This window comes from Haliotis cracherodii, unplaced genomic scaffold, assembly GCF_022045235.1.
Source record: "Haliotis cracherodii isolate W230 unplaced genomic scaffold, xgHalCrac1.p SCAF_1, whole genome shotgun sequence".
Classification (NCBI taxonomy): Eukaryota; Metazoa; Mollusca; class Gastropoda; order Lepetellida; family Haliotidae; genus Haliotis; species Haliotis cracherodii.
Window position 1 is genome coordinate 88,275,412 of NW_027266264.1, and position 27,427 is coordinate 88,302,838.

At 42.2% G+C, this 27,427-nt stretch overlaps 1 protein-coding gene across 1 annotated transcript; it reads left to right on the top strand.

Annotated features, from left to right (window-relative positions):
- LOC139453823 (sorting nexin-2-like) lies at positions 1-27,427 on the top strand. The gene is made up of 12 exons (XM_071235284.1): positions 1-93; positions 6,095-6,194; positions 7,234-7,442; positions 8,438-8,545; positions 9,580-9,721; positions 10,367-10,445; positions 12,036-12,228; positions 18,595-18,688; positions 21,326-21,531; positions 23,343-23,486; positions 24,840-24,992; positions 26,796-27,427. Exons 1-12 carry the CDS (start codon positions 16-18, stop codon positions 26,844-26,846), a joined length of 1,557 nt encoding a protein of 518 aa, XP_071091385.1. The 5' UTR covers positions 1-15; the 3' UTR covers positions 26,847-27,427.

Sequence of the window (27,427 nt, forward strand, 5' to 3'; positions counted from 1 at the left end):
TCACGTGATATCAAGATGGCGTCTGAACCACCCCCATTTGACGAGGAAACAGATCAGAAGGACGAAGATGATCTATTTTCTGACGCCAAGGAGGTAATAATTATATGCATCTGTTCATCATCTGAATCTGCACTTGAACTGATTAACGTATGAATGTGTGTTTCACCGTAAGTAAGCTGAAAGACTATTAGATTATCGGCAGCCGGCTTGACTCATTCCTTGGTGATTATTCATAAACAGTTCAGCTCCAATAAGCAGGAAGGCATCACGTTGTACGTACACACACGTACGTTATGACAATCGTAGCAGGTGCTCTAACGGTTCTAGATGGTAATATCGGCAGGGCGATTTTACTTTTCCAAGCGATTGTGTTTGCTGTTTAAAGTTGGTAGTACCACCAATACACAGGGGGCGTGTCTTGTCCCCGATCAAAGCCCCTGTGTTGAGTGGATGTCCCCCCGCTGTGCCAACTGTTTCTATAGTCAGTCTTGGAACAACAAGTGCATTAGGCTGTAGTCCTTTTCTAGGTAAGAGTAAGATGTAAGCGTTTTTTTTGCAGGCATATATTTATGTACAATATATACATATAGGAGTATAAAGCTTTTTTACTGGCTTTTATTTCATATATATTAATGTAACAGCGGTACTCTGGTCCTCTCAAAGATAAGAGAGTACTTGTTGGGTTCAAGGGATTTATTTTCAATGGGCGTAGAGAACTACACGGTAGTCCGGATCTGCCCTAAAACATACATAACATGATATAAATATCATGGGTATCATTATAAAGGCACTATATAACAACAATACTAAGTATACATTTAAATCTAAAATTCCTTACTTTTGTCATATATATATATTAACAAATCCTTCCAGATAAAACAAATTACACTCTATATATATACAGTTAATAATGCATAATTAATAAAACATAAATAGCATACCTCGTCTCAGGGACGCAGGCTGGAAACTCTCTTATAGAGATGTGCAGTGAAATAGCCCTGCACAAATAAGTATACTACATATAAGTATACTACATATAGATATATCACATAGCCACAGTTACACTAGCATGTATGGAATACAAGCATTATAAATTCTACAAAATACTATACATATATACATGATACATATACATATATCACTTCTAACCAATTTAAACTTATTTTATATATAAATGTACATTTGGCTATTACCTCAGTCAAATACACAGTTAAGTTGAATTAAGAATACATTACAATGTCATAATACAATGCTAGCTAAAATACTATATCTAACAACAATGATTAAAATACATAAGCTAAGCTTCCAGATAAATAAAGTAATAATTAAATGAACTTACCCTATATGATTCAGTGCAGAGAACGTGTTGAGAAAATATGTCCTGACTGACCAGTAGAAGTGTGATCAGTGTCCCCACATAATTGCAGAGAACATGCAACAAAGCTAGATCACAAAGAGCACCTAATCACAGGCCAAGCCTATGACCGACCCATTGACAATAGCCAAGAAAGAAATGGCTGAACTACCCAAGCTATATACAGAACTAGCTTACCTGTGAATTAGTAGATTTGTGCAAGTGCTGAAGTTAACACAAGTATTTAGGAACATAAATGTTAAATATTTAGGTTAGCTTATTAATTTAATTCATGTTTGGTTACTATGATGATACTTTAAAATCTAACAATATTCTATTTACAAGCATACTGCTACATTCTCCCCTGCCACAGAAAATGGCGTCCCGAAATATATTCTATGTTACAGCAGAACCAGTTATCAGAAATAGCATAGCCTTGTAGGCGTCTTCTGGGAGGTCCTGCAAAAGTCTGCCTTCAGCTAGAGTCTTAAGAAACGATGCTCTTGTTTTCCAATCTGTCAACAATGTTGGTGCTTGACTCATACAAAACTCTCCACTTCCCATCCAGGCTGGCGGCTGACGCTGTCTTGTAGATCGCCTAGGTGGTAGAGTTGGTAGAACTCTCCTAGGCACCCTAATAGGTTCTGGATCTGTTTTTGGATCTGGTTCTGGTTCCTGTTCTGGCTCTGGCTCTGGATCTGGTTCCTGTTCCTGTTCCGGCTTTGCCGCTCCTTCTTCCTCAGCTTCCAGTTGAGGACTATCACCAGCTGTGGAATTACCTCCTTCTTCCCCCTCTTGAACCATTGCAGCAGTGGAATCTTCTAATTCCACATCTACATAGGTTTCATGTCCATCTGCTTCAGCTTGTGGGGCAGCATTTGATGGAATGCTATCCACTGAAGACACATCAATGAGGTCCACAGGTTGTGACTCAACCAGTACTATGGGATCATCGTCAGACTCGCTGTCTGATAGTGATTGGGTAGACTCTTGTTCCTTCACTATTGGTCCCAGGTACTTCGTTCTTGGCTTTGGAACGGGAACCGTCCTATTCATGTCAGTGTTGATCTCTAGTGAACCCACTGGCAGCAACAAGTTTCGATGAAGCGTCCTTAGCCGTCCATCTCCATCTTCCTTTTGTACACAGTACACTGGGATTTCTGGGTTGGGCTGGTCCCTCACAACATATGTGCTTCCTTCCCACTTGTCTGCCAGTTTGTGCTTTCCATCAAATGCAAGCTGCTTCACTAAGACTCTGTCTCCAATGTTGAGAATGGCTCCTCTGATCTTGATGTCATACCTACTCTTCTGTCTCTCCCTGGCTCTATGTGCAGCAGCTGTTGCAAACTTGTAGGAGTCAGCAAGCCGTTGGCGCAGATCTTTGATGTAGGTGGTCTTAGATTGTCTACCTTGTGGAGAACCTATTCCAAATGCAATGTCAACAGGTAAACGTGGCTGTCTGCCAAACATAAGAAAAAAAGGACTTTCTCCAGTCGATTCATGTCGTGTTGCATTGTAAGCATGAACGAGTGGTGCTACATATGACTTCCAGTTGGTCTTCTGGGATGGTTGCAAAGAACCTAACATACTTATCAGTGTCCGATTGAATCTTTCTGTCATTCCATTTCCTTGTGGGTGGTAAGGTGTGGTCCTGCTTTTTTCTATTCCCGCCAGCTTACATAGTTCCTTGATTAGGTTACTCTCAAAGTTGGCGCCTTGATCTGCATGTAGTCTTTGTGGGAAGCCATAGTGTACAAAGAAGTTGTGAAATAGGACTTCTGCAGTGGTCTTCGCAGTCATGTTCCTAGTAGGGTAGGCCTGAGCATATCTTGTAAAATGGTCAGTCAGAACAAGAATATGTTGATATCCTCCCTTTGACATCTCCAGTGTAAGGAAGTCGACGCAAACTAACTCAAGGGGCTGGCTGGTAGTGATCGAGAGAAGAGGAGCTCTGGCTTCTGCTGGTGTTCTTCTGAAGCATCTGTCACAGTTTTTTATCCACTGATCCACATCTTTAGCCATTCCAGGCCAGTAAAATCTATCCCTGCAGAGAGCTAGAGTCAGATCTCGGCCGAGATGTCCAATCTCATCATGAAGTCCGTTTAATGTTCTTTTGATGAATTCTGCTGGGAGAACAAGTTGCTTCCTTTCTTCTCCATCCATGGTAGTAATTCTGTACAACACTCCCTGTTGTAATTGGAGATGACTGAATTCTCTGAGAAGACCAGTAAGAATATCCTCTGGTGTCGTGTGGTGATGTAGTCTGTCAATGACTCTATTGAGTACTGGATCCCTGTCTTGTGCTTTCCTCCAGTCCCTTAGAGTGAAGCTAGCTATGTTGTTCCTGTATTCAACGTCGTCATCTGCAATAACTTCAGCTGCAAAGCATAAACTCTCAATGTAGTTAGATGTCTGACAACTATTGCAGATCGCCTTTACAGATGTAGTAGCTATAGTATCTGTCTCTTCTTCTTGTGGCAACCTTGATAGCGCATCAGCATCTATGTTACCTTTTCCTGGACGATACTTAATATCAAAGTTGAATGCGGAAAGAGCTGCAATCCACCTGTGTCCAGTAGCATCCAATTTGGCTGTTGGTATGTAGCTGGAGCATTACAATGTCATAATACAATGCTAGCTAAAATACTATATCTAACAACAATGATTAAAATACATAAGCTAAGCTTCCAGATAAATAAAGTAATAATTAAATGAACTTACCCTATATGATTCAGTGCAGAGAACGTGTTGAGAAAATATGTCCTGACTGACCAGTAGAAGTGTGATCAGTGTCCCCACATAATTGCAGAGAACATGCAACTAAGCTAGATCACAAAGAGCACCTAATCACAGGCCAAGCCTGTGACCGACCCATTGACAATAGCCAAGAAAGAAATGGCTGAACTACCCAAGCTATATACAGAACTAGCTTACCTGTGAATTAGTAGATTTGTGCAAGTGCTGAAGTTAACACAAGTATTTAGGAACATAAATGTTAAATATTTAGGTTAGCTTATTAATTTAATTCATGTTTGGTTACTATGATGATACTTTAAAATCTAACAATATTCTATTTACAAGCATACTGCTACATTAACATATGATCCACAATACACAATCCATTTTATCATTTACAATATATACATTTTTACAATTTTTAACCACATGGACAAAATACTTTCACAAGCCAGTTAGATAAGAAGCTGCATTAGCATACTTATAAGTTCCATTTTGCAGGTGTTTCATTTGAGTCTTTAGTCTCAACAATCAACCAACCAACCATTCATTGCAACACCCTGGGATCATGAAGTGGTGCATCTTCCAGGGCATGACCCACACATCTTCCAGGTGGTGCTCTGGAATTAGTTGCAGGGCTGCTGCTCTTCTGACTAGTTCCTTGATCTCAGGAACGTTTGAGAATTCTGTCTGCAAACCACACTTCTGTGCATAATGTCAAACACACAGATCAAAGTCAAAGAAGCAACCTTTTAATTGACAGTTAGGAAACACAGTTCTTACAGCAGTCTGGGCACCATCTTCAAAGTCTGTAAATACAACTCTTGGCACTTGTTCAACATTGGTCAAAAGTGATGTTTTGTCTTGAGCACATCTAGAAAAATCTACATAAGTTTTCATTTTATGCAGCATCTCAAGCATGTCTAGTAAACTCGTACATCTTTTCTCATCCTAAGTCTTAACTTATAACCTTTGCAAACCAAGTTTTCACTGCCTTGAGAACTGAGTGTATACTGAACATTGACTTGAATGTTTGCCATGGTTGAATATGGATGATTGACACAGTTGGGCCTTTAAAAGTATGCAGAATTGGAAATTGAATAATGTTCACCATTGTTCTTTGACCAATTTTACATTATTGATTGCCACTCACCGGTCATTAGAAATTGCTGAGTATTTCGTCATATGCATTCCTTCTCTGATGCTGGTAAATGATGACTTTTGCTCACCAATCAGCAAATCTTCAATTTAAGCCTTACAAGAAAGTTGGCATGTGAACAGTCCAAATGAGATACAGACTACCGAGATACAGACTACCGAGTATCGCTAATTCTCATACTGTTGTCCGCCTGACTGACCTGTTGTCTGTAAGAAAGTTGGCACTTTTGGGGTGAACCAATGATTGATAGCTCTATTTAAAACAACGCATCAAGGTATATTTGGACATGCAGTTTTTTCCTTTGCCTCTTCACTGGACCTGTCATCAGTGAAATACAAGTTAATATTTTTAGGGCATTATTAACATGAATTTGGGAAGTTTTTTTTTTTACTGACATTTGCTGCAAACTTGGTTGATTTACTAAAAAATCTGTTTAGTTCTTCAATACTTTAGTTTTCTGTTTTCACCTCTTTTATATCTTCAAGTTTTGGGCCATTGTTGGGCCATACTTTTATGTAGGATGTGAAAGGTAGTAGGGCAGAAACAAAGTCCATCCTGTTTACCTCATCATTCTGATGTCATGTTGTTGTCTTCTATGAGGAGTCCTTCTTTCATAGACCGCAGGGCTTCGGATTGCCACTTTGTGTGAGTCGTTGACTCCAAGAAAAAAGAAATGACTCTCTTTCCAAACAACATTTGTCAGAAAATTCCTAGAATGAACCCTGCATCTTATTTTGTAATGGAGCTTGTGGCAGATGCATATTTACTTCAGTTATAATCCTGGGTGGGACTCGGACAAAGATGACATGATGTCTGTAACACTTGGAAATATTTCTTTGTTTCAGCAAAAGTCTGAGCCATCACCTAGTGAAGAGCCAGCAAGTTTGCCCATCAATGATGAGGATGGTGGAATTAAAGAAAAAGAGGAGGAGGACTTGTTTGCTGGTTAGTTTCAGGTTCCAGAAATAAGAAAATACTGCCAGAAAATGTTTACTTCCAGTCAGCTCAGTGATTAAGTAGGGTATGGCATGTAGTTGTTGTATCTCCAAACAAGTTCTTGTGATTATTAACAAAGTTGTTTCCAATGAGTAACAAACTGGTGATCATGGTGGACAGTGTGTAGAATTATTACTAAGTATGTCTTATCAGGGTTTTAAATTGGTTCATTGTTGTGCAGCATGTCCTGAAAATTTTGGTCAAACTGGGTGATAATATAGAAGAATCTCCTATCAAAAGTTTATAAAAATAAAATCATTGAAATCTCCTTATGCCATTTGTCTCTAGCAAGTCGACTGCTTGTGATTGAAGGGTCTAAGCTCCAGCCTATGTCTAGACATTGTACTTAGTGATGTGATTGATTGACTGACTGTCTCTGTGAAATAAGATCTAGTGCCATCACATGAGAGCTACCCAGGTATCAAAATTGGGCTTGCTGACAAAAAAATGGTTCTTGAATGATTTGAATTCAGCTTGCTGGGACTGTCAAGATGCAAGATGATCAAGCCGAGGTTCCAGAAGTCCGGAAACTACACTTTGCCATGAACTGCAAAATATTTTCTTTTTCATGACTCACTGACATGTTTTTGTGAATACCAAATTCTGAATAAGATGTACAGTACCTTGAAATATGTGATGCCCCAAGTCTGCAGTATTGCTTATTTTGCTTAGTTTAAGACGGATCCTGGATTATCATTTGAGGATCAGACATTTAATTATATTGTCAGGGTAAGTTTACAGCTGGTTATCATTGAGGACAGTTGGTCAGGGTGCATGTGCCCCCATTCATTTCATGTTTACTTGCTACTACATGACCTACTCTCCACTCCAGCATTGCCCAAGTATGCTCATTCCATTCATTCCCTTCACTTCAATCATTATAATGAATATTTATTTGAAAAGCTAGTCAGAAAGCAATTGCTAGTTATTATTTCTTTAAGTAAACAGGCAAACTTGTACACTCAGTACTGCATGTGTTGTTGTGTAGGAGGTGGAGATGAGGTGAAGCTGGATGACTCAGACAATGAGGAGGAGGAAGTCCCCCCTGTAGCAGCTGTCGTGCCAGAGAAGGAAGCAGCTGAACCCGTTGTCGGTGCCGTCAGCCCCAAACCTGAGCCAACACCTCAGATCAGTGTGTCCCAGTCCTCTACAGCATCATCAAAATTGTCAGGGACGACAAAGAGCTCTCGAGATGAGGTACAGAACCAAGTCATTCCTCCTGCTTGCTTCATACAGTCTTGATAACACCTACTGGTAGATGGAACTTGTTATCAGTGCCCACAAGTAGACAGGGTCCTGGGGTTAGTTTTGGAAATCTAAAACTTGGACTGTTAAAACTAGGGCAATGACAAGGCACGTAATTACTTTCATATGGAAGAGAATTCATGGATGTCAACTTCTTTATTGTGAGGAACATATTTAATTCCTTTCATGCTTAATTGTGAACACTGATAATGATGCTGCATCATTCATAGATCATAACATATGAGGGAGGACAGCTTCCTTCTTCCCAAGGCAAGGGAGTTAACTGACTGTAAAAGTCGTAGTTCCACCAGTGTCTGTTACAAGTTATGTCCCTTCTATTACGAGTTATGTCCCTTCTATATTCCTCCTATTGACCAATCAGATTCCACCTCTCATGTCACATGCAGTTGCTTCAAACAAAACATTTCCACATAAATAATCCACAAAATCTATCCCTTTCACGGGGAACTCAGAAGGGTGGCCTAGTTGTGGTTAAAGATCTCGCTCGTCGCGCTGAATCCCCGGGATCAATTCCCCACATGGGTACAATGAGTCCCCTGCCTTGATATTGCTGGAATACTGGTGAAAGCAGCGTAAAATCCAACTCCCTCACTCACAAAGAGGTGGTACCTCGCATGTATATATTGAAAAATTAAGTACAGATCTCGATCTGAATCACTCACACTGGTGGAACCCACCACCAGCAGTGGGATTCAAGCAATAAGTGTGAGTCAGGATATGTATTTATTAGAGTAAAAATATTACTGTTCTCGGGGATCACAGTTCAGGAAGTTTCCGCTACCTTTTGGAAATGAGATTAGATAAGCAATAAGTACGAGTCAGGATCAGTATAAATGATCATTTGATGCTGGTCGAATGATTTGCGGATGTTATAGTCTTGTATTGATGTGAGAATTTGTTAATTTTGACACGATTGATGCCCACAGGTGGATGTTGATGATGAGGATGAAGGCACCATAGAGATTCGGGTGATGGAGCCACAGAAGATGGGTGATGGCATCGGCGCATACATGGTGTACCGAGTTGTAACTAAAGTAGGTCCTTCACCTGCACCCTTCAGCTCCCACTCCGGTGCAGTGCTGACTTATGCATCACACCACTGCCACAGGCTAATTTGCATATCACGTGACCGGATTTTTCTCTTGTTTGTTAACAAATGCGCTTTTACAGAAATCAAAATAGAAAGGATTAATGCAAGTATTTGGCACTTTACATTTTTTTTCATAATTATATAAATATGCTACTACAACTGCTTTTTCATGATTTAGGATATTTTCTCAATGAAACTTACCAGTAACCATTCTATGACATATGTTCTATCAAGATGAAGCAGATGAAAAACATATGAAATAACTTGAATGGACTGTGTAAGATGTGACGAATCATCACATGGCACTGCCCTGTGGCAGAGGTACTACGCTAGTCGCATGGCACTCTGGGTAGGAGAGTGCCTTCAGCTTCAGGTCTGTTGCCTGGAGCAGGGGGGATTTATCTAGGATTCAAACTAAGTGGTGTTGTCACCATATTGGGCAAAATTGGGATACCTATTTTCCTAAATTCAGATGTATGTTAACATGAATGCAGAGGACATACTTCAAAAGTACCGGGTAACATATCATTTTTAATTTCAACTAGTCAGTAATCCACTATCGTGTCTCTAGATTGCCTGGTACGCTGTCCCTGTCTGGTGAAGACAGGCAGATGTCCTGCTGTTTGATGTCAGGCAACACACGCTTACTTTTTATGCAGTTGTGAGGGCGGGTGCTACCGGTAGAACAGAACATGCTTACCCTTTTCACAAACATCTGGTGTCATCACTGAATTTCAATGATGCATTCATATTATTTTCACTACTATTTTACGCCCAGTGGAGTCTGTTTCAGATGGTCAAGATGTTTTAGATTTACAAAAATGACACAGTTACAATCATCTGGAATTTTTATGACACTAGAAGCATGATTTTTCCATCAATTGTTTTCAAATCTGATGTAGACTATCCATGTCAATATTACCAAAACCGTTTTTAAGAGCTGTTACCTGAGGCAACAACCACCTTCCACTGTTTCAGACCAGCATTCCAGCATTCCGCAAGCCAGAGTTGAGTGTTTTGCGTAGGTTCAGTGACTTCCTGGGTCTACATGCCAGGCTCCAGGAGAAAAATGTCAAGAATGGAATCATTGTCCCCCCAGCACCAGAGAAAAGCGTTGTTGGTATGAAATGGGATTTGTCTCTAGCTCTGGGAAAAGGAAATTGGGAGTTATTTGATATGGTTACACAGGTAGAAATATACAGACTCATTCACAGAACGGACATGTTAACAGTGGGTGTCAAAGCCATTTGGATTAGTTTTCATGGCAACAACTTTGACTTGGACTGAAAATGGTGGTAGTGCTCCTTTCCAGAGCAGATTTTGAAAAACATACAATATTTCTTCACCTAACATGGTGCATAGATAGGTCTACTGGTAAACTGTTGCTTTTTGATACTTATTTTTCGAGTATCCATTGGCACGACTTTGACTTTGACTGAAAATGGCAGTAGTGCTCGTTTCTGGAGCAGATCTTGAAAACCATACAAAACTTCTTCCCTTGTACACAAGCAGACATGACATATTGCAGGGATACATGAGTATTGCATGCTTGTTTTGTGTAGTGAAACACATGGATGGGTTCACTGTTATGTTTTCTGCTGCAATAGATTAGGTGGTATATGTAGAATTCTACTGTTACATTATCCATCAACTTGGTGTTTTCCTTAAATCTGTGTTCATTATCTGATAGCATCTGTTTATCCTTGACTCTAATGAGCTCTTATGAAAGGTTAACAGTGTGTCAGTTAACCTGGTGTTGTTGCAGGTATGACAAAGATCAAGATGTCCAAGGAAGAGTCGGGTTCTTCTGACTTTGTGGAGAGGAGACGAGCGGCACTTGAAAGGTATACATTATCTGTAGTGTGGTGGGGGACAACTGTACACATCATCTGACAACTTACACAGATCTGATTACCTCTGTTGACAACTTACACAGGTCTGACCGCCTCTGTAGTGTGGTGGGGGACAACGGTACACATCATGTTACAACTTACATAGATCTGACTACCTCTGTAGTGTGGTGGGGGACAACGGTACACATCATCTGACAACTTACACAGATGTGACTACCTCTGTAGTGTGGTGGGGGACAATGGTACACGTCATCTGACAACTTACACAAGTCTGACTACCTCTGTAGTGTGGTGGGGGACAACGGTACACATCATCTGACAACTTACACAAGTCTGACCGCCTCTGTAGTGTGGTGGTGGATAACGGTACACGTCATCTGACAACTTACACAGGTCTGACCACCTCTGTAGTGTGGTGGGGGACAACGGTACACGTCATCTGACAACTTACACAGATCTGACTACCTCTGTAGTGTGGAGGGGGACATTGGTACACTTCATCTTATTATAACTTTTGCTTGTCACAGTACAGGACATCTCAGGTGTCAGAGATTAATTTCAATATGCAAATACAAAACAGTTTCTTGTTTCTGTATTACCTTACGACTATGTGATGGCAATACAGCTTGTTTTTGCATTGGAGAAGTCAAGCTGTGTTATTGTTTTTGTTTGTTTGTTATATTTGTTGTTTAACGTCACACTCAGCAATAGTCCAGCTATATGACAGCAGTCTGTAATCAAGTCTAGCCCAGACAATCCAGTGATGAATATCATGAGCACTGATCCATGCATTTGCGATACAATGACATGCATTGTGTTATCATGAGGAGTCAGTCTGTGTTATCGTGAGGAGTCAGTCTGTTATTGTGAGGAGTCAGTCTGTTATAGGGAGGAGTCAGTCTGTGTTATTGTGAGGAGTCAGTCTGTTATCGTGAGGAGTCAGTCTGTGTTATTGTGAGGAGTCAGCCTGTGTTATTGTGAGAAGTTAGTCTATGTTATAGTGAGGAGTCAGTCTGTTATTGTGAGGAGTCAGTCTGTGTTATCGTGAGGAGTCAGTCTGTGTAATCGTGAGGAGTCAGACTGTTATTTTGAGGAGTCAGTCTTTGTTATAGTGAGGAGTCAGTCTGTTATTGTAAGGAGACAGTCTGTGTTATAGTGAGGAGTCAGTCTTTGTTATTGTGAGGAGTCAGTCTGTTATAGTGAGGAGTCAGTCTGTGTTATTGCGCGGAGTCAGTTTGTGTTATAGTGAGGAGTCTGTCTGTTATTGTGAGAAGTCAGTCTGTGTTCTTGTGAGGAGTCAGCCTGTGTAATAGTGAGGAGTAAGTCTGTTATACTGAGAGGCGATGCAGTAAGGACATTGTACTAAACAAGTCTGTTGTCACATTAATGGAACATGTTGTCTTTATGTAGTCCCACTCTAATGCTCCGGGCGGTGGGATTACGACAAAGGACAGGCACTATTCCCCACATGGGTACAATGTGTAAACTCATTTTTGTGTCCTCTTCCATGATTTTCATGGAGTATTTGCTGAATATGGTGTAAAACTCAACTCACTCACTGACCTAATGAGTCTATTGCAGGTACTTGAATCGCACAGCTCAGCACCCAGTTCTGAGGAGTGACCCTGACCTCCAGGACTTCCTGGAACGGGACGGGGAGCTGCCAAAGTCGACCAGCACCTCGGCTCTCAGCGGTGCCGGGGTCATGCGGCTCTTCCACAAGATGGGGGATGCTGTTGAGAAAATTACTTTCAAGATGGATGAAACTGATGAGGTATGTCTTCTTTTCATGAATTGAGATGACTTAAAAATGCCAAGTTATTAGTTACTAAGGAGGTGGCAGAGGTGCAGGGTTAGCTGTGTGATGTCACTGATGTGAGATTACTGTCAGCGTTACGGGACTGAAGGTTTCACACACACCCAGTCACATGAGGCAATGTTGCAGCTCTAGGTAGATGAATGCTTTTGTTCAGATGTTTGGATATATCTCACAGAATATCCTAATTATGTGATCAACAAGGAAAACGTGTAGAAGTAAAGAAGCCTGAACATTACCCTAACTATGAATGAGACAGTATCTTCCTTCTTTCTTAGTAATCTGCACCCAACATCAGTTTTCAGATATATTCCATGTTTTTTATTTTCACGTATTATTCTTAGCAGATATTTTGATGAAAATTTGTTAATCATGTTAATGAAATAATTAATTTATACAAGCCTACATCACATGGATTTTCTAGACACTTTAAATGTTTTTTGAGCTAACATAGTTATTGTTAGTACATGATAATTGTTATTCTCTGATCTTATTACATGATTAACTCATGGTTTAAAATATAGAACAATGTCTTGTTATGAATACACCATTTGCACTATGAGTCTTGTATTGATGTCTGTTACCCGAGGATTCAGTTCAGAACTGTTTATCTATTGTCTGCACTATGTAAATGCAGTATGATGGTAAGAGGGTAGCTAATGCTGTGTGTTTTCCCAGTCAATAGGCCTTTATCTGCATACTTATTTTTGCTCAATCGTCCCTCGCTCCCCATCGTGTGGCGGCCAGTGGAGCTACCAGATGGAGGTAATGTCAGTGTCTGTCTGCACCCCCCACCCGTTGTGTCCGCCTTACAGCTGCAACAACACACAACAACAATCTGTGTAGTGTCCATCTCACACAGCAACAACACACAACACAACAATCTATGTAGTGTCCATCTCACACAGCTGCAACAACACAACACCAATCTGTGTAGTGTCCATCTCACACTGCTGCAACAACACAACAACAATTTGTGTAGTGTCCATCTCACACAGCTGAAACAACAGAACAACAATCCATGTAGTGTCCATCTCACACAGCTGCAACAACACAACACCAATCTGTGTAGTGTCCATCTCACACTGCTGCAACAACACAACAACAATTTGTGTAGTGTCCATCTCACACAGCTGAAACAACAGAACAACAATCCATGTAGTGTCCATCTCACACAGCTGAATCAGAATCAAAACAACTTTCTGTGTAGTGTCCATCTCACACAACTGCAACAACACAACACCAATCTGTGTAGTGTCCTTCTCACACTACTGCAACAACACAACAACAGTTTGTGTAGTGTCCATCTCACACAGCTGAAACAACACAACAACAATTCATGAAGTGTCCATCTCACACAGCTGAATCAAAACAACTTTTTATGTAGTGTCCATCTCACACAGCAGAAACAACACAACGTGTGTAGTGTCCATCTCACACCCCTGCAACAACACAACAACAATCTGTGTAGTGTCCATCTCACACTGCTGCAACAACAGAACAACAATCTGTGTAGTGTCCATCTCACACTGCTGTAACAACACAACAACAATCCATGTAGTGTCCATCTCACACAGCTGAATCAGAATCAAAACAACTTTCTGTGTAGTGTCCATCTCACACTGCTGCAACAACAGAACAACAATCTTTGTAGTGTCCATCTCACACAGCTGCAACAACACAACAACAATCCATGTAGTGTCCATCTCACACTGCTGCAACAACAGAACAACAATCTGTGTAGTGTCCATCTCACACAGCTGTAACAACACAACAACAATCCATGTAGTGTCCATCTCACACAGCTGAATCAGAATCAAAACAACTTTCTGTGTAGTGTCCATCTCACACTGCTGCAACAACAGAACAACAATCTTTGTAGTGTCCATCTCACACAGCTGCAACAACACAACAACAATCCATGTAGTGTCCATCTCACACTGCTGCAACAACAGAACAACAATCTGTGTACTGTCCATCTCACACAGCTGCAACAACACAACAACAATCCATGTAGTGTCCATCTCACACAGCTGCAACAACACAACAACAATCCATGTAGTGTCCATCTCACACAGCTGCAACAACACAACAACAATCCATGTAGTGTCCATCTCACACAGCTGCAACAACACAACAACAATCCATGTAGTGTCCATCTCACACTGCTGCAACAACAGAACAACAATCTGTGTTGTGTCCATCTCACACAGCTGCAACAACACAATGTGTGTAGTGTCCATTTCACACAGCTGCAACAACACAACAACAATCCACATAGTGTCCATCTCACACCCCTGCAACAACACAACAACAATCCACATAGTGTCCATCTCACTCAGCTGCAACAACAGAACAACAATCTGTGTAGTGTCCATCTCACACAGCTGCAACAACACAACAACAATCTGTGTAGTGTCCACCTCACACAGCAGAAACAACACAACAATCCATGTAGTGTCCATCTCACACAGCTGCAACAACACAACTGTGTAGTGTCCATCTAATTCAACTGAAACAACACAATTATCTGTGTAGTGTCCATCTCACACAGCAGAAACAACACAACAACAATGTGAGTAGTGTCTATCTCACACAACTGCAATAACACAACAATAATCTGTGTAGTGTTGTGGAAATCTCACACAGCAGCAACAACACAACAATCCATGTAGTGTCCATCTCACACAGCTGAAACAACACAACTATCTGTGTAGTGTCCATCTCACACAACTGAAACAACACACCTATCTGTGTAGTGTCCATTTCACACATCAGAAACAACACATCTATCTGTGAAGTGTCCATCTCACACAGCTGCAACAACACAACAACTATCTGTGTAGTGTCCATCTCACACAACTGCAATAACACAACAATGTGTGTAGTGTCTATCTCACACAACTGCAATAACACTACAATAATCTGTGTAGTGTCCATTTCACACTGCTGTAACAACACAACAACAATCCATGTAGTGTCCATCTCACACAGCTGAATCAGAATCAAAACAACTTTCTGTGTAGTGTCCATCTCACACTGCTGCAAAAACAGAACAACAATCTGTGTAGTGTCCATCTCACACAGCTGTAACATCAGAACAACAATCCATGTAGTGTCCATCTCACACAGCTGCAACAACACAACAACAATCTGTGTAGTGTCCATCTCACACAGCTGCAACATCAGAACAACAATCCATGTAGTGTCCATCTCACACAGCTGCAACAACAGAACAACAATCTGTGTAGTGTCCATCTCACACTGCTGCAACAACAGAACAACAATCTGTGTAGTGTCCATCTCACACAGCTGCAACAACAGAACAACAGTTTGTGTAGTGTCCATCTCACACCCCTGCAACAACACAACAACAATCCATGTAGTGTCCATCTCACACTGCTGCAACAACAGAACAACAATCTGTGTAGTGTCCATCTCACACAGCTGCAACAACACAACAACTTTCTGTGTAGTGTCCATCTCACACAACTGCAATAACACAACAATGTGTGTAGTGTCTATCTCACACAACTGCAATAGCACTACAATAATCTGTGTAGTGTTCATTTCACACAGCTGCAACAACACAACAACTATCTGTGCTGTGGAAATCTCACACAGCAGCAACAACACAACAATCCATGTAGTGTCCATCTCACACAGCTGCAACAACACAACAACAATCTGTGTAGTGTCCATCTCACACAGCTGCAACAACACAACAACAATCTGTGTAGTGTCCATCTCACACAGCTGCAACAACACAACAACAATCTGTGTAGTGTCCATCTCACACAGCAGCAACAACACAACAACAATCCATGTAGTGTCCATCTTACACAACTGCAACAACACAACAACTATCTCTGTAGTGTCCATCTCACACAGCTGCAACAACACAACAACAATCCATGTAGTGTCCATCTCACACAGCTGCAACAACACAACAACAATCTGTGTAGTGTCCGTCTCACACAGCAGCAACAACAAAACAACAATCTGTGTAGTGTCCGTCTCACACAGCAGCAACAACACAACAATCCATGTAGTGTCCATCTGGCACAACTGCAACAGTACAACAACTATTTGTGTAGTGTCCATCTCACACAGCTCTAACAACACAACAACAATCTGTGTATTGTCCATCTCACACAGCTGTAACAACACAACAAAAATCTGTGTAGTGTCCATCTCACACTGCTGCAACAGCAGAACAATCTATGTAGTGTACATCTCACACAGCTGCAACAACACAACAACAATCTGTGTAGTGTCCATCTCACACTGCTGTAACAACACAACAACAATCTGTGTACTGTCCATCTCCATTGACTTTCACATGCATCTCGGATCACAGCCACATTGTTGCAGCTGTTGTTTGTCTGTCTGTCCAAATGTCTGTCTGTCAATACAACTTTGTGTCTGAATTTGTGCATATTGGCAGCTTTCAAAACTGCTTGCCAAGACATCAAAGGTGACACCATTCCACTCAGATAGAAAACAAACCTATGATGAAAAAGTCAATAAATAATTATCTCTCAAATCCAGCTGGTCACAAACCCTTTCTTGTGTAGCCTGTATGATGAATTTAGGGATATTTTGCTCTTTCTGCCAAAAAATGTTGTCACTTTCAACATTTTAAAAAGAGTGTTTGCCTCGAGTGTATTTATTTTTTATCACTTTGGACATCCTGCATGTTGTTGACTATGTTCTGATGCCTTTTTATTTGAAAACTGATGTTGGGTTACAGTTGTAGAACAGCATTTGTGTACCTCCCGGCTGTATGTATGCATCTAACAGCCATCAGTAGATACTCATTACCAGTTTGTTTGAAGTAGTGATAACTCTTGTTAGAAATTAGACTATTATTTCTGGAGACCGGAATGAAGTTTACCATGCATACAGTACACAATTTCCTTAACAGCATGCCCTAATACAAACTTCACAGTGTAAACTGCACAGTAACTGTCCAGGAGGAGGGGAAGGGAAGGCCGTGCCTTGGAGAGGGAGGGGTTGTGTCCTGGAGGGTTTGGGGGAGGGGAGTTGTACCCTAGAGGGTAGAGGGAGGGGTTTGTGTCATGGAGCGTTTGGGGAGGGGAGGATGGTCCTGGAGGGTGGGGTGAGGAGAGTTGTACCCTAGAGGGTAGGGGGAGGGGTTTGTGTCCTGGAGCGTTCGGGGAGGGGAGGATGGTCCTGGAGGGTGGGGTGAGGAGAGTTGTACCCTAGAGGGTAGGGGGAGGGGTTTGTGTCCTGGAGCGTTCGGGGAGGGGAGGATGGTCCTGGAGGGTTTGGGAGGAGTGTTGGTTCCTGGAGGGAAGGGTGAGGAGCGTTGTGTCCAGGAGGCTAGGGAAGGAGAGTTGGGTCCTGGAGGGTTTGGGGAAGAGAGTTGTACCCTAGAGGGTATGGGGAGGGGGTGGGTTGTGTCCTGGAGGGAGGGGGGAAGAAAGTTGTACCCTGGAGGGTTGGGGCTGAGGGAGGATGGGGAGGATGAGTGCTGTTGGATGAATACAATGAGTGAAGCCAATTTTTAAAAGTGCATAAAATCACTTACAAAGTCAGAGGTATATTGAATTCAGTAATTCTGTTTGTATGGAGATGCAAACAGTTGTTCATCTTTCTCTAGTGTTGTTTTTTCCATTGATCGAATATAGTTTGGAACCTGGACTGGAATGCACATTAGTGGCATTGCAGGTCACATTCAATAGTGGTAGCACCAGGCTCCACATGTGTTAGCAGCAGGCCATAAACAGAATACTGCTTCTCATTACTCTGAAACCACATGTCTTGATGCTGCAGCAAGTGTATGCATGTTTCAGAAAAGGTACAGGAATTCCATCGACTAATGTTAGGTTCAACAGAAGGATGTGTCTTTAGAAATAACGGTTTTCATTTCTAGTTTTGTGATGCAAAATGCAGTGAATGTATATTGTCTGACACCGCCTTGTGCATGGTCCTGCATGTGGGTATCAGCCACATGCATTTGTTGTGCATGACAAAGATCAAAATGCATGCTAAAACATGAATGAAGTTTGTTCTTAATTCCACCTAATTTATTTCATCTCTTTTCATACAAGCTTGACCTCCTTTCTTTCTATATATCTGAGGATAAACCTTATGTTTTGAAAAATTCCAGTAAACCCAGGACAGTTTTCCATTCAATAACTGTCAAAAGCTCCATCCTTCTTCTCCATACATGCATAGTTGAAGTATAGTAATGATGCGTCAAGTGCATACATAGATGAAATAAGTATAATCTTTGACCTCACTCTCATGCTGGAATGCTTTAGTAGACACACTATAGCAGACAAGTTTTGTTTTCAGTGGTTTGAGGAGAAACAGCAACAGATTGAGGCCTTGGACCAACAGCTCCGTAAACTCCACTCCAGTGTTGAGGCCCTCTCCATGCACAGGAAAGGTACACACAGTAACACATTCTCTCCATGCACAGGAAAGGTACACACAGTAACACATTCTCTCAATGCACAGGAAAGGTACACACAGTAACACATCCTCTCATTGCACAGGAAAGGTACACACAGTAACACATTCTCTCCATGCACAGGAAAGGTACACACAGTAACACATTCTCTCAATGCACAGGAAAGGTACACACAGTAACACATTCTCTCCATGCACAGGAAAGGTACACACAGTAACACATTCTCTCCATGCACAGGAAAGCTACACTATTACATTCTCTCCAAGCACAGGAAAGGTACACACAGTAACACATTCTCTCCATGCACAGGAAAGCTACACTATTACATTCTCTCCAAGCACAGGAAAGGTACACACAGTAACACATTCTCTCCATGCACAGGAAAGCTACACTATTACATTCTCTCCAAGCACAGGAAAGGTACACACAGTAACACATTCTCTCCATGCACAGGAAAGCTTTATTATTACATTCTCTCCATGCACAGGAAAGGTACACACAGTAACACATTCTCTCATTGCACAGGAAAGGTACACACAGTAACACATTCTCTCCATGCACAGGAAAGGTACACACAGTAACACATTCTCTCAATGCACAGGAAAGGTACACACAGTAACACATTCTCTCCATGCACAGGAAAGGTACACACAGTAACACATTCTCTCCATGCACAGGAAAGGTACACACAGTAACACATTCTCTCCATGCACAGGAAAGGTACACACAGGAACACATTCTCTCCATGCACAGGAAAGCTACACTATTACATTCTCTCCAAGCACAGGAAAGGTACACTGATACACATTCTCTCAGTGCACAGGAAAGGTATACTGTTACACATTGTCTCCATGCACAGAAAAGGTATACTGTTACACATTGTCTCCATGCACAGAAAAGGTATACTGTTACACGTTCTGTCAATACACAGGAAAGGTACACTGTTACACATTCTGTCAATACACAGGAAAGGTATACTGTTACACATTCTGTCAATACACAGGAAAGGTATACTGTTACACATTCTGTCAATACACAGGAAAGGTACACTGTTACACATTCTGTCTATACACAGGAAAGGTACACTGTTACACATTCTGTCTATACACAGGAAAGGTACACTGTTACACATTCTGTCTATACACAGGAAAGGTATACTGTTACACATTCTGTCTATACACAGGAAAGGTATACTGTTACACATTCTGTCAATAAACAGGAAAGGTACACTGTTACACGTTCTGTCAATACACAGGAAAGGTACACTGTTACACATTCTGTCAATACACAGGAAAGGTATACTGTTACACATTCTGTCAATACACAGGAAAGGTATACTGTTACACATTCTGTCAATACACAGGAAACAAACACACTGTTACACATTCTGTCTATACACAGGAAAGGTATACTGTTACACATTCTGTCAATAAACAGGAAAGGTATACTGTTACACATTCTGTCTATACACAGGAAAGGTATACTGTTACACATTCTGTCAATAAACAGGAAAGGTACACTGTTACACGTTCTGTCAATACACAGGAAAGGTACACTGTTACACATTCTGTCTATACACAGGAAAGGTATACTGCTACACATTCTGTCTATACACAGGAAAGGTATACTGTTACACATTCTGTCAATACACAGGAAACATACACACTGTTACACATTCTGTCAATACACAGGAAAGGTACACTGTTACACGTTCTGTCAATACACAGGAAAGGTACACTGTTACACGTTCTGTCAATACACAGGAAAGGTACACTGTTACACGTTCTGTCAATACACAGGAAAGGTACACTGTTACACGTTCTGTCAATACACAGGAAAGGTACACTGTTACACATTCTGTCAATACACAGGAAAGGTACACTGTTACACGTCCTGTCAATACACAGGAAAGGTACACTGTTACACGTTCTGTCAATACACAGGAAAGGTACACTGTTACACATTCTGTCAATACACAGGAAAGGTACACTGTTACACATTCTGTCAATACACAGGAAAGGTACACTGTTACACATTCTGTCAATACACAGGAAAGGAACACTGTTACACATTCTTTCAATACACGGGAAAGGTACACTGTTACACATTCTGTCAATACACAGGAAAGGTACACACTGTTACACATTCTGTCAATACACAGGAAAGGTACACTGTTACACATTCTGTCAATAGACAGGAAAGGTACACTGTTACACGTTCTGTCAATACACAGGAAAGGTACACTGTTACACATTCTGTCTATACACAGGAAACATACACACTGTTACACGTTCTGTCAATACACAGGAAAGGTACACTGTTACACATTCTGTCAATACACAGGAAAGGTACACTGTTACACGTTCTGTCAATACACAGGAAAGGTACACTGTTACACATTCTGTCTATACACAGGAAACATACACACTGTTACACATTCTGTCAATACACAGGAAAGGTACACTGTTACACATTCTGTCAATACACAGGAAAGGTATATTGTTACACATTCTGTCTATACACAGGAAACATACACACTGTTACACATACAATGAAACTCAAAAGGAAAGTAAAGTAACCTCACAATTCCTCCTTACTCATCTTCTCTTGCAGAGCTGAGCATGACAACGGCCGTGTTTGCCAAGAGTGCCGCCATGTTGGGGAGTGTGGAGGAACACACGGCTCTGTCACGGGCCTTGTCCCAGCTGGCCGAGACGGAGGAGAAGATCGAGCAGCTGCACAGAGAACAGGCAGAGCATGACTTCTTCACCATGGCTGAACTCATGAAGGACTACATCTCCCTCATAGGAGCAGTCAAGGTGAGGCTCCAGCAACATCTGTGGACTCTTTAAACCAAAGTAGGGAGCTGCAGCGTTGTTATGCCAGGCAGAGCTGACGTAGGAAGCTACATCACTGTTGTTCAAGGCAGAACTGATGTAGGGAGTTGCAGCGTTGTTGTGCCAGTCAGAGCTGACATAGGAAGCTACATCACTGTTGTGCAAGGCAGAACTGACGTAGGGAGCTGCAGCACTGTTGTGCCAGGTAGAGCTTAGGTAGGGAGCTGTAACACTGTTGTGCCAGGCAGAGCTTAGGTAGGGAGCTGCAGCAGTGTTGTGCCAGGCAGAACTGACGTAGGGAGCTGCAGCACTGTTGTGCCAGGCAGAGCTTAGGTAGGGAACTGCAGCACTGTTGTGCCAGGCAGAACTGACGTAGGGAGCTGCAGCACTGTTGTGCCAGGCAGAACTGACGTAGGAAGCTACATCACTGTTGTGCAAGGCAGAACTGACGTAGGGAGCTGCAGCACTGTTGTGCCAGGCAGAGCTTAGGTAGGGAACTGCAGCACTGTTGTGCCAGGCAGAGCTGACATAGGGAGCTGCAGCACTGTTGTGCCAGGCAGAGCTTAGGTAGGGAACTGCAGCGTTGTTATGCCAGGCAGAGCTGACGTAGGAAGCTGCAGCACTGTTATGCCAGGCAGAGCTGACATAGGGAGCTGCAGCACTATAGTGCCAGGCAGAGCTGACGTAGGGAGCTGCAGCACTGTTGTGCCAGGCAGAGCTTAGGTAGGGAACTGCAGCGTTGTTATGCCAGGCAGAGCTGACGTAGGGAGCTGCAGCACTGTTGTGCCAGGCAGAGCTGACATAGGGAGCTGCAGCACTGTTGTGCTTAGGTAGGGAGCTGCAGCACTGTTGTTCCAGGCAGAGCTTAGGTAGGGAGCTGCAGCACTGTTGTTCCAGGCAGAGCTTAGGTAGGGAGCTGCAGCACTGTTGTGCCAGGCAGAGCTGACGTAGGGAGCTGCAGCACTGTTGTGCCAGGCAGAGCTTAGGTAGGGAGCTGCAGCACTGTTGTGCTTAGGTAGGGAGCTGCAGCACTGTTGTGCCAGGCAGGGCTTAGGTAGGGAACTGCAGCGTTGTTATGCCAGGCAGAGTTGACGTAGGAAGCTGCAGCACTGTTGTGCTTAGTTAGGGAGCTGCAGCACTGTTGTGCCAGGCAGAGCTTAGGTAGGGAGCTGCAGCACTGTTGTGCCAGGCAGAGCTGACACTGGGGAGACTCGGCCCCATTATGGTGGATAGCCTGCACCTCAACTGTAGATACCTCGGAGCTGTGCATTGTGTGGCTCTATTCCTACATGAAGCCCACTTGCAATGAAAGTCTTGACAAACCTGGTGATGCAGGCACATGCTCCTGTGTGCAGCATCAGGGCTCGTGGAGAGTTGTCAGACGTTCAGCTTTCTAGCATCTTTGTTCGAAACATTCCTCTGTTCAGCCAGTAGTGAATGTGTGCATGGTAGGATGATATGGTAACATGAATGTTAACCGTCATTTTTGTGACTCAGAGATTCATTATAATTGAGTCTGTGTCATGTTGTTAACAGTGTAACCCTACGTTTACATTTGGCATCAGCAAAGATTTACTGGTTTCACAATTGTTAAATTTTCCACGTTCCAGAAAATATTGATATCAAAACTGTCCTGAAATGTACTGAAAGACAACTGTGATTGAGCATACTTTTTAGACAGATATACATTCTGAAATATTCGGCTACAACACTGGAAACCAAATCTGTTCCTGCACCTCAGTAGGTAAGACGGACACCCAGCTTGTTTCCATGTTGTACTGACTGTGTTGCAGGAGGTGTTTCATGAGCGCTACAAGCTGTACAAGAACTGGAAGGATGCTGAGGTGGTCCTGGGGAAGAAACGCGAGAATAAGGCTAAACTGGAGGTGCAACACAAGACAGACAAGATCTCACAGGCACAGCAGGAGATCACAGAGGTCAGTTTGTGGTATCTAACTGTGACTGTGTCATGCTTGACATATTATGCAGAAAAGTCGGAACACTTCACTTAATTATTCTATATAGCAAGGGGCTGTCATGGGCTACACATATGGGGTGTCAAAGAATTCTAACACCTTACTATGTTTCATTGTACAGGTAGGTGATCTGTGCACGTCAAACCTCTCCTGAATTCAGATATCTGTCGGTCCCTTTATCAGTTCCATTGTTCAGACACTTTACATGTCAACATGTGTCCGTCCCCTTATTCAGACACTTTACATGTCAACATGTGTCCGTCCCCTTATTCAGACACTTTAAAGGTCAACATGTGTCCGTCCCCTTATTCAGACACTTTACATGTCAACATGTGTCCGTCCCCTTATTCAGACACTTTACATGTCAACATGTGTCGGTACCTTATTCAGACACTTTACATGTCAACATGTGTCGGTACCTTATTCAGGCACTTTACATGTCAACATATGTCCATCCTCTTATTCAGACACTTTACATGTCAACATGTGTTGGTACCTTATTCAGACACTTTACATGTCAACATGTGTCGGTACCTTATTCAGACACTTTACATGTCAACATGTGTCGGTACCTTATTCAGACACTTTACATGTCAACATGTGTCGGTACCTTATTCAGACACTTTATATGTCAACATATGTCCGTCCCCTAATCCAGACACTATACATGTCAACCTGTTTATAGTGCCTTCATAATGTCACACATGTTTACAATGTCAGTAGTGATGGACTGTCATCATGCCTGTGCTGTCAAGTGCAGCGTATCAGTAGTACATGTGTACAGTGAACTGTATTTATCTCCTCTGTATTATCATATAAAATATTTGTATATAATGAACTCTCTACAGTGAACAAATGTATATAGCTAACTGATATCTGATCCCCGACAAGCCCAGATACCACTGAAATCTCACTCAGTGTCAAGTGTCACTGGATATTGGCTATTCGCAATCAGCAGCGCATCAACGTGATCAACGGTGATGATTCAACCTTGTTAAACTTGCTTATGTTAATCTTACCTATAATTGGACTAATATAGTTTAAGGTTATTAAATTAATGTTATGAAATGTTATTAATTGAATGCTATGAAGTCATCACTACAAATACAAGTCAATGCTGCAATTACGAGCATTGTGTTTTGTTTTAACCAAGATGGTGGACGTTTCTGAGTGAAAAGGTATATAAAGAATGTATATAACTGATTTCTCCGGTCCCTTGTAGTTTGTTATTTCCATGTTCTACTGTATTTTACTGGGTATATTGAATGCAACTAGTACCTTGTTAATATAATAGGAATGTTTGCTTGTTTGCAGTATGAACAAAAGGTAGAGAAAGGCCAAGAGGATTTTGAGAAGATCTCTGACACAATAAGGAAAGAGATTCGCCGCTTTGAAAAGTATCGGGTCATAGACTTCAAGAACAGTGTAGTGAAATACTTGGAAGCTCTGATGGAGAACCAACAGAAGGTAGGCTCATCACATCCACATGCTCACTTCACCACAGGTAGGCTCATCACATCCTTGGTCTCACTAAGCCACAGGTAGGCTCATCACATCCTTGGTCTCACTAAGCCACAGGTAGGCTCATCACATCCTTGGTCTCACTAAGCCACAGGTAGGCTCATCACATCCATCGTCTCACTAAGCCACAGGTAGGCTCATAACATCCTTCGTCTCAATTAGCCACAGGTAGGCTCATCACATCCTTGGTCTCACTAAGACACATGTAGACTCATCACATCCACATGCTTACTTTGGTACAGGTAGGCTCATCACATCGTTGGTCTCACTAAGCCACAGGTAGGGTCATCACATCCACATGCTCACTTCACCACAGGTAGTCTCATCACATCCTTGGTCTCACTAAGCCACAGGTAGACTCATCACATCCTTGGTCTCACTAAGACACAGGTAGGCTCATCACATCCACATGCTTACCTTGCCACAGGTAGGCTCATCACATCCTTAGTCTCACTAAGCCACAGGTAGACTCATCACATCCTTGGTCTCACTAAGCCACAGGTAGGCTCATCACATCCTTGGTCTCACTAAGCCACAGGTAGGCTCATCACATCCTTGGTCTCACTTATCCACAGGTAGGCTCATCACATCCTTGGTCTCACTAAGCCACAGGTAGGCTCATCACATCCACATGCTTACCTTGCCACAGGTAGGCTCATCACATCCTTGGTCTCACTAAGCCACAGGTAGGCTCATTACATCCACATGCTTACTTTGGTACAGGTAGGCTCATCACATCCTTGGTCTCACTAAGCCACAGGTAGGCTCATAACTTCCTTGGTCTCACTAAGCCACAGGTAGGCTCATCACATCCTTGGTCTCACTAAGCCACAGGTAGGCTCATCACATCCACATGCTTACCTTGCCACAGGTAGGCTCATCACATCCTTGCTCTCACTAAGCCACAGGTAGGCTCATCACATCCACATGCTCACTTCACCACAGGTAGACTCATCACATCCTTGGTCTCACTTCACCACAGGTAGGCTCATCACATCCTTGGTCTCACTAAGCCACAGGTAGGCTCATCACATCCTTGGTCTCACTTCACCACAGGTAGACTCATCACATCCTTGGTCTCACTAAGCCACAGGTAGGCTCATCACATCCTTGGTCTCACTAAGCCACAGGTAGGCTCATCACATCCTTCGTCTCACTAAGCCACAGGTAGGCTCATCACATCCACATGCTTACTTTGGCACAGGTAGGCTCATCACATACTTGGTCTCACTAAGCCACCGGTAGGCTCATCACATCCTTGGTCTCACTAAGCCACAGGTAGGCTCATCACATCCTTGGTCTCACTTCACCACAGGTAGACTCATCACATCCTTGGTCTCACTAAGCCACAGGTAGGCTCATCACATCCTTGGTCTCACTAAGCCACAGGTAGGCTCATCACATCCTTCGTCTCACTAAGCCACAGGTAGGCTCATCACATCCACATGCTTACTTTGGCACAGGTAGGCTCATCACATACTTGGTCTCAGACACTACAATTATACTAGAACACGTAGACACTATAGTTATACTAGCACACTCAGACACTATAGTTTTCCTATCATGAGACATTGAGTGATTGTTTCTTCTTTCTGTGTATATGCGTAACCTTAACCACTGAGTGACTATTTCGTCTTATGACTTTAACTGACAAAACCCCAGCAGCTATTTCATAACACACGAGAATAGTTAAGAGAATGATTAATCGCTTACTGAATATGTTGCTGATATGGCTGTACTTCCTTTCAGATGATAAAGTTCTGGGAAACATTCCTGCCGGAGGCGAAAGCTATTGCATGATACCCCCGGTGTTCGGAGACTGTACAGTGGACATCTACTACAATAATCAATATTTAATTTACATTGTCCTTAAGTCATCAAGCTTGTTTTCAAGCTAGTCAGTGAGTCTAGTTTTGTACTGCATAACAACTTGATCCCAGGAGCTCTGCTCGAGTCCGTCACTGACCCTGGAGTGCTTGCTGGCAGTCTGTCTTACTGACTCAGTGTCCTCCACATTATATATTGTACCAGCGAAGAGGCCCCACAAATAGTACCATCAACTACAACATTGTCCCATGGTTGGGATTCCTGTTTCAAATCCGTTCACAGATTTGTTAAGATTTACAAGTTTTCTTTATGCTGTCCATTTCAAGGTGTAGATTGTCAACATTTGAACTGAAATCTTATGGACCTTTTGGATACAAGTTGCTGGACATACACTTGCCTTATTTAGTTCCTAGACTATGCCGAAGGTTTAATGATGCAGTCATCCTTCTGTCTGATCAATAAGTACAAATATGTGATATTTTATATTCTTCATAACATTCAGTTTATGTTTCTGATTGATAGTGAAATATTAAACAAGGTGAACACTCTTGAAA